The sequence below is a fragment of the Notothenia rossii genome, assembly GCF_949606895.1.
Source record: "Notothenia rossii genome assembly, chromosome: 4".
Classification (NCBI taxonomy): Eukaryota; Metazoa; Chordata; class Actinopteri; order Perciformes; family Nototheniidae; genus Notothenia; species Notothenia rossii.
Window position 1 is genome coordinate 92,688,627 of NC_136902.1, and position 16,358 is coordinate 92,704,984.

At 41.5% G+C, this 16,358-nt stretch overlaps 1 protein-coding gene across 1 annotated transcript; it reads right to left on the minus strand.

Moving 5' to 3' along the window:
* Positions 1-5,919: 5,919 nt before the first annotated feature.
* LOC307038270 (phosphatidylinositol transfer protein beta isoform-like) lies at positions 5,920-16,209 on the minus strand. Its single transcript, XM_079679656.1, has 8 exons — positions 16,180-16,209; positions 15,989-16,063; positions 14,542-14,625; positions 14,331-14,408; positions 10,307-10,417; positions 8,123-8,245; positions 7,872-7,924; positions 5,920-6,732 (listed from the first exon to the last, which is right to left on the minus strand). The coding sequence occupies exons 2-7, from the start codon at positions 16,052-16,054 to the stop codon at positions 7,877-7,879; spliced, it is 510 nt and encodes a 169-aa protein (XP_079535782.1). The 5' UTR covers positions 16,055-16,063; positions 16,180-16,209; the 3' UTR covers positions 5,920-6,732; positions 7,872-7,876.
* Positions 16,210-16,358: the final 149 nt, after the last annotated feature.

A 16,358-nucleotide genomic window follows, 5' to 3' on the forward strand; every position in this document is an offset into this window, starting at 1 on the left:
CAGAGCAGGATGGTCATGGTTTCCTCTGAGACGCTGTAGAAGGACAGGATGCCTGCACTGTGATCCAGGTAAACTCTAACTTTAGAGGACTTCGGATCTGAGACAGCTGTTGTGATATTGTTATGTTTGAAATCATAAGACTTTTTGTAAAAACCTAATGCCCACGACTTGTCACTATCTCCACATTTACAGTGTCTTTGTATGCTACAGCCCCTGCAACTCCTCCCACACCTTTCTCCACCTCCCAGTAGCAACGTCCAGGCAGACTCTCATACTCAGGACCTGATGATACTTAATGAACCGTTCTGTGTGACTTTCTCCTGGCGTTGAAGTTACTTTTTGGTTCTCCTCAGATAAAAACAAACGTGTGTGTGCTGTGTTTGGATCCAGTGTGTTTTGACGTGAGTATTTTAAGAATCCAGCTCTGGTCCGGGGCCGTGGTTGTGACATCACCCATTGTCGGACAGACGTTTGTTTGACGTTTATCTCTCAGGACGTCCAGTAGTTTATCTCTGAATTTTGACAAAGCTGCTTTCACATCTTCAAAGTAGCTCAGATCCGACCTGCTGCTTCACCTCTTCTTTTCTCCATGAGACGGTTCAGCTCAGTGAACATCTTCCAGCAAAGCAGTGATCAGCAGGAGCTTCTTCAAGTCCAGTCTTCTTCTGTTTCTTCACTAAATCTGCTAACATGATGCTTTTCAGCAGGACAGGCCTCGCTGTGAAGCTCTGCCTAGGGCCGCTGTAGATTTCCTCAAGGGGAGGGAACAAGTGATTATCTGTGAGGTCTGCAGAAAGAATGACGGGCTTACACGCTTAACTTCATTCCAGAAAGATGTTTGGAGTACTCCTTATTCCAGGTATTAAGCACATTGTGACAACAAGACTTTGTGCTGACTGAATGACAATACATCTGCCAAATAAATGAAGTGGAACAAAAGGGAAAATATTTCCCTTTGTATTGTAGTGGAGTATAAGTATAGGACAGTATAATACAAAATACTTGTTATACTTTTTTTTAATACCAAGAACTGTACTAGAGTAAATGTTCTTAGTAACTTTTCAACTCGTATGTAATGGACAGTAAGATTAACCGTGTTTCAATTATTTATAAATAATATTTTTTGATGGTAAAAGCCAGAATGAAATACAAAAATGGATCTTAAAGAAAGAGGAAGATTATTCCAATCAAAAGGAGCTCTATATTTAAATGACCTGCTTTCCACTTCCTTGAAAAAAGAGGGGACAACTAAAGTGAACACATTTAAAGATAAACCTTATCCAATGAAATTGTCTTCTACTGTAGATTGAGGCTGCAGCCAATTGGTGACTTCTTAAATACAGACAAAAAGAAGATCCTTAACGCCTGCATCATGTTACAGTAAATATCACATCACACTTCCTTCATGCTGCCACTTGGAGTCACCAGTGCTCCATGTTCCCTGGAATGCAACTTCAAGTGACTTAACTCAGCCAAACCACAAACTGCAGTGGTCGTAAGCAAGCAATCATTTTTATGTTTAAAGAGCTATTTTATTATGTTAAGGTGGAAATAAGTGCATTTACTCACATTCTGTACTCAAACAGACTTCATTATAGACAGGATGTGTGTACCTGCGTTTCATTTGTTTTATCTTTCCAGTAAAGGGAAAAGAGACTGCAATACTTTTTTTGTTTTTTTCCTTATAATAAATGTCCAGAGGATCTTTCGTGCGAGGGGGCAGGGCAGAATACACGGAAGTAATTTCTAAATAAAAGCCCTCGCCTGGTTAACGCGGGGATGTATTAAGAGAACAAACTGCACTTTTTAACTTATCGTTAGAAATAACAAGAGAGAGCCGTAGAGACAGTCTTTAATGTCCTATTTTGATAAGACTAGTTTTCAAATTTTTGGTTTATTTAGAAAGATATTGATCCATAACTCAAACACAAGCAATGTCTCTCAACAACCATAGTTAGGTAGACGAGGAGGTTCAGCCTTATTTGCCTGCTGGTTGAATGCTATATTCTGTAGTGCAGAGAGACGGGAGTCAGAGGCGGCGTGTCAAAAGACAAAGCTAGTCTTTTATTCAACATGGAACAGCATGTAAACAAACTGAAGCCCGGGGAAACTCACTGGGTGTTTCTCAATCTCGAGTATGCTTGCTTGGTAGCACATGTCTTCCGAGTCACTTGCTTCAGAAGCGAGGCAAGAATACTTCCTGGCATTCGGAAAACAAAGAGTGGAACAGGCGAGCAAGTGTGTGTCATATGAGAGGCCCCGCCTTACATTTTGAAATTGGTCCATGCGCAAAGCATTGTGGGGATTTTAAGACTGTACAGCCTCGAAATTTCTCCAAACTAAGTACGCCGGGCTCGGTAGAATTCCAAGCATGCTTGACATTGGAACAGTCCTTTGGCGGCACTCGATGACGTAGTATGCTTGAAATAGTGGCTCTGAAGCAGCCTTACTCGAGATTGAGAAACACCCCCTGACCGGAAAATGGAAGTTCCTCTAAACTAAAATGTCTGTGCGGAACAATACCCCCACCCATCGTTCCGTGGGTAAATGATGTCAACCCACCACACAAGCCCCCCCAGAATTCACCCATAGTCAAAATCCTTTCGTCGGGGAGGAAGGACCACCCGACCCCGGCGAGTAAAGGCCCGGACACACCAAGACAATTTCGGCCGTCGATAGATGTCTGGCCGTCGATGAGCGTCCTGTCGCCCCACTCAGATTGGTGTGTCCCGCACCGTTGTGTCTTTTCGGCCGTGCCGACACCTTCCGCCCCCGATTCTATATGTTTAATCGGTAGGCTGTCGGCAAAATAAATCACTCTGATTGGCTGTTCAGCTTCGCGAATCAGTGCATGAGAAGCGAGGTACGCAAACAAACGATTAAGAAGGCAAACACAGACGGCTATTATTTTTCATTTTCATCTATCTGCTTCCACAAGCAACAGTCCAAGGGCTGATACCGCCAGTACCGTGAAACATGTTTATGGTGGATGAGAGTGAAAATGTAACGCACACACTATTTGTTGTTTGTACATATCACTAGTGTGTCTTCCGGTTGCCTCTTTTGAATGATGAATACACACTGCCGCCGCCTGCTGGTAAGGAGAGTTATTGCCAATCATTCAGGCGCAGTTCGTACCTGCTACTTGGCCGTCGGCTGAAGTCTTTGCGGTGTGTTCGGTGCGACTTTTTGGCCAAGAAGCAGGAGATGTGAGGCGACACAACAGTCATGTCCTTCGGTGTCAGCTTGGTGTGTCAGGGCCTTAAGGACAACAGGGGCCGAGGAGGGTGGGGCCAGCATGTGTGCTACTCTTACTCAAGTACAATATCTGAGTACTCCCACCTCTGGCACTGGCCCGGACACACCAAGCCGATTTCGGCCGTCGATAGATGTCTGGCCGTCGATGAGCTTCCTGTCGCCCTACTCAGATTGGTGTGTCCCGCACCGTTGCGTCTTTTCGGCCGTTGCCGACACCTTCCACCCCCGATTCTATATGTTGAATCGGTAGGCTGTCGGCAAAATAAATAACTCTGATTGGCTGTTCAGCTTCGCGAATCAGTGCATGAGAAGCGAGGCACACACAGACGGCTATTATTTTTCATTTCCATCTATCTGCTTCCACAAGCAACAGTCCAAGGGCTGATACCGCCAGTACCACACTAAACATGTTTTCGATGGACGAGTGAAAATGGAACGCACACGCTATTTGTTGTTTGTACACAGGGCCGGACTGGGACAATAAGTCAGGCCGGGAATTATACACCCAGCCAGGCCACAACCAGTTTTTTGTAACATTTTGCTGGATTTATTTGTCAATGTTTACAGCGTTGCTGCCCATAGTGATAGCCCTCTAAACTTTGTTCACCTAGTTAACGTTTTTTAATTATTATTCATGCATATTTTACTAATCACTCCCCCCTCAAATGGAAATATGTGTTTACATAGTGTAAAGGGTGACCAAACCGTTTGAGACCCAGATGAGGGTCTCAAGAGAGAGGCTACTCAGAGAGTCCTTTACCTCACCTGAGCTGTAGTTATCAGTCTCTCAGTCAGACAGGAGAGGACTCTCCTCCACCTTGTTGTTGAAAAAGCTCCTTATATATGTTAGCGCAGCTAGCTAGCACCAGATGCTAACAAGAATAAACGTAACCGGTGCACGCACCTTCTCGCTCGCTCGCTCGCGCCACACATACACTAACACACACCCTCCCGAGCTTGAATGACACACAGAGGCCAATCGAGGGCTTTAGTGTATTATCTGTATGAAAGTGGCCATGTCGGCAGGCCACATCATGTAGACAGCCGGTCACCCTCTATGAGGCAGAGTCAGACCAACATTTGCGCAGCGTTGCGTTCACAATACATACATAAAAAAAAGAATCCTCAGGCCTCAGGCCAGCTAGCAGGCCAGGCCATCGGGAAACCTCCCGGTCCTCCCGGTCCTCCCGATGGCCAGTCCGGGCCTGTTTGTACATATCACGCAGTCTGTTCTTCTTCTCTGTCTTCCGGTTGCCTCTTTTGAAGGACGAATACACACTACCGACGCCTGCTGGTATGGAGAGTTATTGCCACTCACGTGCTACTTGGCCGTCGGTTGAAGTCTTTGCGGTGTGTTCGGTGCGACTTTTTGGCCAAGACGCAGGAGACGTGAGGCGACACAACAGTCGTGTTCCGTCGGGATGTGTTCTTTGGTGTCAGCTTGGTGTGTCTGGGCCTTTAGCTTGACCCTGGGTTCAGAGGGACAGGAGGTGAAAAGGGGTGGAGGAGGGTTGCGTCGAGTCACCTGAAATGACAGCTGTCGGAGGGGGGAGAGCAGAATTTAAAGGTTTAGCGGAGCGCTATGATAGGCTTGTGAGAATAGAGCGAAGTGATTGGTTAAGCTGGGGAGTGACGCCCCCGATCACTTATAGAGATGAGAGAGAGTAGTAACATGGAAATAGTAAATGAATGAGCAAAGACGATCTTCCTGGTTGAACTTGTGCTGAGCTTCATTAGTTAGAGCTGATTTTAGATTATTCCCCATGTTTGCCCTCCTGAGTCCTACATGTTGTGGTATTGTTTGTTCTGTCTTTTTGTTTTATTTTTATCTGTTTTATCTGTATTTCAAATTCTTTCATGTTTTTATACTTTATTTCATACTGTCATCTATGTTTATTATTCTGTAAACCCACATGTTTTGTGATATTGGGCTATATAAATGAACTTTGATTTTATCTAATAATTCCCAAAGTAAGTTCTGATAACGTTTATTTTTGGATTCAAGCTTCAACTTGTGGTGTCGTTTCAGATTCAATCAATAAAAAAATGATTGGATTTTTTTATTTTTGTAAAATAGTCTAACATGTTTGAATGATCGCGGATACAAGCGGCCGAGATGGGTTTTCTCCGCAGGGTGGCTGGCGTCTCCCTTAGGGATAAGGTGAGAAGTTCAGTCATCCGGGAGGGACTCCAGTTGAAGCGGTTCGGGCACCTAGTAAGGATGCCACCTGGGCGCCTCCCTAGGGAGGTGTTCCAGGCACGTCCAGCTGGGAAGAGACCGAGGGGTAGACCTAGGACCAGGTGGAGGGATTATATCTCTTCGCTGGCCTCGGAGCGCCTTGGGATCCCCCAGTCAGAGCTGGTTGATGAGGGGAAAGGAACGTTTGGGGCTCTCTGCTGGAACTGAGACCTCCGAGACCCGACCACGGATAAGTGGGAGAAGATGGATGGATGGATGGATGTTTGAATATAGCAGGAAGAGTGACACAAGTGATCAAATGGATAACATGTCATTTAAATACCTGCAATTGGGTAAAAAAAAAGTGATAATTTGCAGCTCATAATAAAGCTGTTGTTTCTGGTCTGTAGTGAAAAGTAAAACATGAGAATGCAATGTTTGCTCTTTCCAGCAGAAGTAAGATGTGAAAAAATACAAAAATCAAGGCACAAATACATTGTCTTTAATAAACTAGTTCACAATCATATAACTCAAGTCATACAAATCCAACAAGTTATTTCATTCGACACAGGACAAGACGTACAGAGGTCAAACTCTCAAACTGTCCATCTTCTTTTTTTAGAGATGAGTTGTTTCACACTTTATCACAAACACTCACAAAGTCAACCCAAAACCTTGGTTACAGAACAGTAGCTGGTGTTTTTGCATAAATCATGAGCTTTATTCGTATTGCAATGCCTCCATCCACCATGTAAAGATGAATCCAATTACATTTAAACACAAAATAGTGGAGGGACATTTCAGTTTGACAGCAATAAGGGCACATTGTGAGATCAGACGGTCCTGAACAATGCATTATTTGAGTGAATTATTTAAGACACAATATCCTAGTAACTGGAGCTTTAGCAGGTGTAGAGAGGAGACACCATATTTAAGAATAAATAAAAACAAATCACTGAGAAATGATGCATAAAAAAAAAAAATCAAGAAAAACCCCAAATAACTGCAATTAAAAAAAGAAAGATAACAGCAATCCGACGAGGACATCCCACACCTTTCTTAATATTTTAAAATAGATAAATGGGCGTAAACAAGAACGTTTCATCCTCAGAAATAATCCCGTAACTCGTAAAACACTCCCTTAAAAACGCTGCTGTACTCAAATATATTCGATAAATACACACAACTGCTGCTGCTCCATAATATAAGCTCTTATTAAGAGCAGGTTTTATTAGTTTGGAGGTGTTCTTGTTTATTCCCATGAAGCCACTGCAGAGTCCGAGGAAGAGGGGGATCTGAGGAGGAAACAGAACGGTGATTTAGGGGTTTTTATAGAATGATATATACATTTGATCATGAATAGAAACATTTATAAATACTTACAAAATATATACAAATTAAATGAAATAAAATATCAGAGATGTAAATAAATGTGGAATTAATTCAAACTAAATTAAATACAAGTATTACATTTACCATTTAGTTTCTAATTATTGCCTGCACTTATTTATTTTGTATTAAAAAAAAATGCATTTAATAACAATTTAAATAAAAGTAAGGTAACACTTTATTTTGATAGTCCATAGTTAACACTCTATAAGTCATCAGTTGACAATCAACAACACTGTTTCAACAGACAAGTAACATGCATTTAACCAACTGCCAGTAGAATATAAGGTACATCTCAAGTGTTGATCTATAGATTTTACAAAAAGTGTTGGTTGACTGTCAACATGTTTTTTGCAACAGGTTATTAACTGTTATTATTGTGCTTTATAGACTGGTATTGACTTCAGTTATCCAGTGTTCGTGATCAGTTGTCTGTTGCATATAATTAGTGGATGGATGTGTTCTGTTGATAGGTTATAGACTTTCTACCGTTCTCAACAGTTTTTCACTGTAATTGGATAGTCCTAACAACTGCCTACAAACGCTTAGTGGAGAATGCCGACTAAAAGTATACTGATAGTCAACTTTAGATTAGTTGACGATCAACAGATAGTCAACTAAACTCTAAAGTTGCTTATCTGTCGATCATCAACTAATGCTTAATGTAATCTTTAGTTGACATCTTGACTCTCAACAGATTATCAACAGATAGTCGACATGACGCTGTTGACTTTCAACTGACAGATTGATTTTGAGTAGTTGATTGTCAATTTTGAAGATGTTGACTCAATCTACAGATAGTGAGGTTGAGTATTGGTTAATACGCTGTTGACATGCTACTAAATGTCAACTGATGACTTATAGAGTGTTAACTATGGACTATCAAAATAAAGTGTTACCAAAAGTAATAGTAATAATACAAATACTTTTAATATAATAACACATTTATACAGTATTTTTCACAGTTTAAAATTGTATCATGAATAAATGGATTTAGAATTACTTTTATTTAGTCTTAATCTTATATAAAATGTTGAATACTCACACAGGTCAGTTTCCATCGGCTCCCAGGCCTTTCACTTCATCATTCTTCCTCATCTGTGACATGGACAAAAAATTAAACACGATGAAATGGTGATCCCTCTCGGTCAAATAAAAGTGCGACAAAATCAATAAATAGGATAAAATATAAACACCTATAGTGTAAATCAAATAGAACCAAAATGAAACCAAAATAAGGCAATACTAAAAAAAATGAAATAACTAATTTCGAAATGAAAGTGGTTCATGTCTCACATCATCCAGCTGTGCCTTCGTCTCGTCCTCCATGCGTCGGATGTCGTCCATCGACAGATCGATCCATTTATCGATCCAGCAGAACAGCTGTCTATGGAAGTGTGTGAAAACACGCTTCTCTATCTGGAAACCCCGACAGGAAACAGAGATTCAGATATTAGTTACATGTGGAAATATTACTCAAATGACTACAACACATCTGTCTACTTATCAGAATACCTTTATTAGTCCCACAGAGGGGAAATGTGCATCGTTACAGCAGGAAAGAGCCACAGACAGCTTAATGTTACATATGTTAAAAAAAAAGTTATGATATAATACAAATATAATATTAAAAAACAGTTACATACTTTTCAAAATACAAATCCTGTAACAGTGCTTAGGATTTAGCAGGCAGTTATACATTACAGTTATTAATGGCATATGTATATAAAGTATATATCGCACATATAGCACATAGTTTGATGGTATTTAACAGCAGCAGGTTTCACAATTTACAAAATGCAAAATACACACCTTGTAACGGTTCTAAGGATTTAGCAGCCAGGTATCAATTACACAGTTATTAACGGCATATATATATATTTTGCATATTGCACATAGTTGATTGGTATTTAGCAGCAAGAGGTCTTCGATTGCAATCATTAATCTGCCTCAAAACATACACTACACATACACTCTTTCACCAATGATTTTCAATGACTTCTCCAGGACCGTTACCTCATTTTCCATGACCAAAAAAATTACTCTTTCTCAGGTACCACTGAAAATGGTTTATTTTAACATGGAACAGGAAAATAAGGTCTGCATCTGAAACATGTTGAGCCTATCTAAAACAAATCAAATAGTAGGCTTACTAGCTTCTACACGCTAAAGCAACTACAATCTCTCACCAGCCAAACACCTCGTCAGTTAAATGACATTTTACGTTTCATTACTATACAGCAGGGGTCGGAAACCCCTGGCACACGGCACCGTAACCAGTGGTACCTAGGAATAATTGGAATAAGTGTGCAAAATATTTAAATTGTATCTTCGGATCCTGACCGAGACCGCCGCCAGAGCGCGTCTCCCCGTTACCTGCAGAAGGAAGCCATGCACGCAACGCAGCCCCGCCCTCTTTATCTCCAGGTGACATTCTGCCGCTTTCCTCCGTGGTGCAGTGCTGATCGTTTCACCACGGAGGAAAGCACTTCACTAATTGCAGTACCCATAAGGAGCTGTACAAATGACGCAGTTTTTGCGTGGCTGTGTATTTCGTTGAAAGCCCAGTGGCGATCTGCTCATCTCTCATCGAAATAGTATGCTACAAAGGGGCGGACTGGCCATCTGTGTGTTGAACTTTCCTGTCGGCTCCCAGACCGTAGTCGAGGAGGGCAGAAGCAACAAGCTTCAGGTTCAATAACCCACTTTAGCTTAAATGACTGGAGAGAGGCGAGCTCTTCTTGGGAGGCCGTTGCATTTATTTAGCTGTTCTTCTGTTTCACAAAATACATCACAGACCTCTGTTTTTCTGCTTCCTCGTTTCACTTCCAGAAACATACACACGTTCCCTCCATAGGTTCTCTCACTGTCGCTCTACCATCCACAAACACACATGCAAAAGCCACACCCCTCTCTCTCTCTCTTAAAGGGACAGCGATCTCATCTCACTCTGCATGACCCTAATATCATAACATGTGTGTTCTGGAGAATCACAAAACTGACAATCGTCCTTATTATTATGCCGTTTAAACCAATTATTTAAATGTCTTTGTTAAATTCGGCATCATGCGAGTTGCGCTGACAGGTCCACACACTGCGTCCCCGCAGCGAGGCTCCCCCGCCCTCCTGCCGATAGTTGACGAGCGTCAAGCTCCTCAACGCCTCCCCCCCCCCCGTTGATAATTTGCGATCGTTGGCACGCTGATAACATTATTCTTTTTTAAATGGCACTTCATATCAGAAAGGTTGCCGACCCCTGGTGTATATGCTCAGGCTGTATTGGGGAATAGGCATACCAAAGCATTATTATCCTGACCCATAGGGGGCGCAAAAAACAACTGGCGCGGGAAGCGAGGGCCCGTACAACGCTTATACATTTATTTATTTTTTAAAGATGCTGCACCAACACTTCTGTTTACTCCTCTTTGATTGCTTTCATTATCTTGCCATGCAACATAAACATAAACAATGTTTGTTTACCTTGTGGATTGCGCTCTCCACAGCCGTCTGCAGGCCGGTCCACTTGAACTCCACAGTGGCCAGTTTGTAGGCGCACATGTGAGGACGGTCGGGGTTATCAGCCAGCTCTTTCTGAAAACACACACAGGACACATCAAAACACACAGGTCACATCTAAACACACAGGACACATCAAAACACACAGGTCACATCTAAACACACAGGACACATCTAAACACACAGGACACATCTAAACACACAGGTCACATCTAAACACACAGGACACATCTAAACACACAGGACACATCAAAACACACAGGACACATCTAAACACACTGGACACATCTAAACACACTGGACACATCTAAACACACTGGACACATCAAAACACACAGGACACATCAAAACACACAGGACACATCAAAACACACAGGACACATCTAAACACACAGGTCACATCTAAACACACAGGACACATCTAAACACACAGGACACATCAAAACACACAGGACACATCAAAACACACAGGACACATCTAAACACACAGGACACATCTAAACACACAGGACACATCTAAACACACTGGACACATCTAAACACACTGGACACATCTAAACACACTGGACACATCTAAACACACAGGACACATCTAAACACACAGGACACATCTAAACACACTGGTCACATCTAAACACACAGGACACATCTAAACACACAGGACACATCAAAACACACAGGTCACATCTAAACACACTGGACACATCTAAACACACTGGACACATCTAAACACACAGGACACATCTAAACACACTGGACACATCTAAACACACAGGACACATCTAAACACACTGGTCACATCTAAACACATCTAAACACACAGGACACATCTAAACACACTGGACACATCTAAACACACTGGACACATCTAAACACACTGGACACATCTAAACACACTGGACACATCTAAACACACTGGACACATCTAAACACACTGGACACATCTAAACACACTGGACACATCTAAACACACAGGACACATCTAAACACACAGGACACATCAAAACACACAGGACACATCTAAACACACAGGACACATCAAAACACACAGGTCACATCTAAACACACTGGACACATCTAAACACACAGGACACATCAAAACACACAGGACACATCTAAACACACTGGACACATCTAAACACACTGGACACATCTAAACACACAGGTCACATCTAAACACACAGGTCACATCTAAACACACTGGACACATCTAAACACACTGGACACATCTAAACACACTGGACACATCTAAACACACAGGACACATCTAAACACACTGGACACATCTAAACACACTGGACACATCTAAACACACAGGACACATCTAAACACACTGGACACATCTAAACACACAGGACACATCAAAACACACAGGACACATCTAAACACACTGGACACATCTAAACACACAGGACACATCTAAACACACTGGACACATCTAAACACACTGGACACATCTAAACACACTGGACACATCTAAACACACTGGACACATCTAAACACACAGGACACATCTAAACACACAGGACACATCTAAACACACAGGACACATCTAAACACACTGGACACATCTAAACACACTGGACACATCTAAACACACAGGACACATCTAAACACACAGGACACATCTAAACACACAGGACACATCTAAACACACAGGACACATCTAAACACACTGGACACATCTAAACACACAGGACACATCTAAACACACAGGACACATCTAAACACACAGGACACATCTAAACACACAGGTCACATCTAAACACACTGGACACATCTAAACACACAGGACACATCTAAACACACAGGACACATCTAAACACACTGGACACATCTAAACACACAGGACACATCTAAACACACAGGACACATCAAAACACACAGGTCACATCTAAACACACTGGACACATCTAAACACACAGGACACATCTAAACACACAGGTCACATCTAAACACACAGGTCACATCTAAACACACTGGACACATCTAAACACACAGGACACATCTAAACACACAGGACACATCTAAACACACAGGTCACATCTAAACACACAGGTCACATCTAAACACACTGGACACATCTAAACACACAGGACACATCTAAACACACAGGACACATCTAAACAGACACAGGTCACATCTAAACACACAGGACACATCTAAACACACAGGACACATCTAAACAGACACAGGTCACATCTAAACACACTGGACACATCTAAACACACAGGACACATCTAAACACACAGGACACATCTAAACACACAGGACACATCTAAACACACAGGACACATCTAAACACACAGGTCACATCTAAACACACTGGACACATCTAAACACACAGGACACATCTAAACAGACACAGGTCACATCTAAACACACAGGACACATCTAAACACACAGGACACATCTAAACACACAGGACACATCTAAACACACAGGTCACATCTAAACACACAGGACACATCTAAACACACAGGTCACATCTAAACACACAGGACACATCAAAACACACAGGACACATCTAAACACACAGGACACATCTAAACACACAGGACACATCTAAACACACAGGTCACATCTAAACACACAGGACACATCTAAACACACAGGACACATCTAAACACACAGGACACATCAAAACACACAGGACACATCTAAACACACAGGACACATCAAAACACACAGGTCACATCTAAACACACTGGACACATCTAAACACACAGGACACATCAAAACACACAGGACACATCTAAACACACTGGACACATCTAAACACACTGGACACATCTAAACACACAGGTCACATCTAAACACACAGGTCACATCTAAACACACTGGACACATCTAAACACACTGGACACATCTAAACACACTGGACACATCTAAACACACAGGACACATCTAAACACACTGGACACATCTAAACACACTGGACACATCTAAACACACAGGACACATCTAAACACACTGGACACATCTAAACACACAGGACACATCAAAACACACAGGACACATCTAAACACACAGGACACATCAAAACACACAGGTCACATCTAAACACACAGGAGACATCTAAACACACAGGACACATCTAAACACACAGGACACATCTAAACACACTGGACACATCTAAACACACAGGTCACATCTAAACAGACACTTTTACTGGAACAGCACTGTGGTGTACTGTAATAAAGTACATTTACTAAAGTACTGTACTTAAATACCATTTGAGGCATTTTAGATAGATCGATAGATAGATAGATAGATAGATAGATAGATAGATAGATAGATAGATAGATATTTTATTGATCCCAATTTGGGAAATTAGTTCGTCACAGAAGTGTGTTCAGACATTAAAATACAAATACTCAAAATACTTAAAAAAGTGTAAAAGAGAATTAACAATTACAAATCGAAAAAAAAAAAATGAAAAATATTATATCAAATATAAACAAAACCATATAAAATAAAAAAATACTACAGGTATTTTAAAGCAGAATATAAAGTCATTTCAATTAGCTGTGATGAACACATTAATAATCATCATCCAGAAATATAACATACATGATTCTGAAATGTTAACGTAACAAGTATTTGCGGTAAATTAGGAGTATATTTTGATGCCAATACTTCCGAGTTAGATTTTAATGCAGGACTTTTTCTTGTACCAGAGTATTTTAACAACATGGTATTGCTATAATTACCAAGTAAAACTCCAAAATATATCTAAATGCGTCTCTAGTTTCAGTTATCTTTGGACAATAAGATCATATACATAGTTTTCTTTCATATAACCAGTAGGAGGATTTTAATATCACCCGACCCCCAATGCAGCACAAAACAATGTATCAGCCAGAGTGAAAACTGAATACGGGGGATACATAAAGGTTCATCATCTTCTTCTTCTTCACTACTATTTATAATTTTAGGAGCAGTGCTTTTCCTGTAGTCCTGATAAACAAACATGTCCTCCTCTCACCTTCCACTCCGGTCCCAGCGGCCCTCGGTCTGTTTTCACCGACTTGAAGATGGCCGGATCGTGTTCTGGGTTGTAATCCTAAAGAAAAGAAGAACAATCACAAACACGGAGCAGAGACACAAACATGAAGCGACCTCAGCGAATACAAGCAGAGGGTTTTAAAGATGGCGTGAAACATAAAAGCTTCTGAGAACATGCAGAGGACTCTCACCTTTGGACTGATGCTACTTTTGTCAGCGATGTCGATGTCGACTATCTGCACTTTATCCCATTTGCTTTTCTCCAGACCGTGAACCTGCAGCGGATCAGAACCAAGAGGTCAGAGGTTTGGAAGAGGAACGGAAGATATGAAACACACACACTTTGTTGTGATATAAGCACATTAGCTTCATTAGTCGTGTGCGTTTCAACACAAATGCAAAGGTACATATTCTGAACAAAATATTAGTAATAGCAGTCGTAGCTTCTTTGGAAAAAATATGAAAAACAACGTGTGACATAAATGTACATTTATCTGTAAAGAACATCCATCTGTTTGCATCTTGCTAATTATCTATCTACCGTAATATTCGGACTATAAGCCACGCCTTTATTCCCATTTTTTGACGCTGCGGCTTATATAACGTTGCGGCTAATCTATGGATTTTTACAGCTAACGGCCACTAGGGGACCTCCTAAATCTATGGATTTGTACAGCTAACGGCCACTAGGGGACCTCCTAAATCTATGGATGTTACAGCTAACGGCCACTAGGGGACCTCCTAAATCTATGGATTGTTACAGCTAACGGCCACTAGGGGACCTCCTAAATCTATGGATTTTACAGGTTACAGTCCACCACCTTTAACTCTATGGGCTCTATGGCCGGTCCGCGCCCCCCACCTTTAAGCGGAGGGCTCCAGCAGGAAAAGCTGGAGGCCGGAAAAGAGTGAGACAGGTAGCGCGCAAAAGTAAAAGTGGAACCGAGAGTGGTACGATAGACAGAACGAGAGCAAGACAGACAGACATTACGAGAGCGAGACAGTTTGTCCCCGTACCACTGGTTGAAAACCACTGCTGTAGATCACTGCCGGTACGTGCGCTGGGAGCGCACCGTTTAAGTTTGAAAGTTGAAAAGTTTGTGTGTCTGAAACGCTATGTGATACAGTACAGTTTACACAGCACATGTTCTGTAGCTACTATTGCACTAAATGCTAACACTTGAATACGTTATGCTAATATGCAACTTGTTTGTTGAAATGTTAATAAATGGGAGCTTCCTCAAACAGCCATCTCTTTCCCGACAATCCCCTCTGTGCACGAACCCTTACATATGGTAATGAAACATTAAAACACCTGCGGCTTATAGTCCAGTGCGGCTTATATATGTACACATCATTCAATTTAGCTGCTGCGGCTTATATTCAGGTGCGCCTTATAGTCCGGAAATTACGGTATATATCATATTCCATGAACTTGTATATAGACTCTTCTTGCACTATTTATATTCTATTTGTATTTATTTGCACACCTCAAAACATTCTCTTGCACTATTTCATCAGTTTGATTTGTTCTATGTCCTATATATATCCATGTTGCTCTGTTGGAGGAGCCTGGGACTGCCATATCTACACTGCAGCTGCTGACATGACAATAAAGCTTTGAAACTTGAATCTTACATTTTCCTGGTCGCCCATATCAGGCTTGTGCCACGTCTCGATGGTGATGCTGAACTTGTCTTTCATGTAGACGTTCTGTGAACAGCAGAGAGATACAGGATAAGATCAGCCAACAACAACATTAGGATGAATTACAGTTTGTAAACAGGCATGAGAAACATTATGTGCATAATCAGGCCTCTACATCTTACCAAATCAATTTCATTCAGGGATTCTTCTCCCTAAAGTCATAACACTTAGTTAAATAAACTAATACTATACTCACAGTTAGGACTGCATCAGAGGGAAGGGTGCAGGGCAGTGAGAGAGAGGACAGAAAGAGAAGGAGTTATTAACACACACACAGAGCTGGAATGTGTGTTTACTGTAA

Coding starts and splice junctions, on each gene's coding strand:
- LOC307038270 (XM_079679656.1), bottom strand. CDS start 16,054: ATGAAAGACAAGTTCAGCATCACCATCGAGACGTGGCACAAGCCTGAT. Junction 14,626..15,988: donor ATATGGGCGACCAGGAAAAT/GTAAGATTCAAG, acceptor GATCCGCTGCAG/GTTCACGGTCTGGAGAAAAG. Junction 14,409..14,541: donor AAAGTAGCATCAGTCCAAAG/GTGAGAGTCCTC, acceptor TCTTTTCTTTAG/GATTACAACCCAGAACACGA.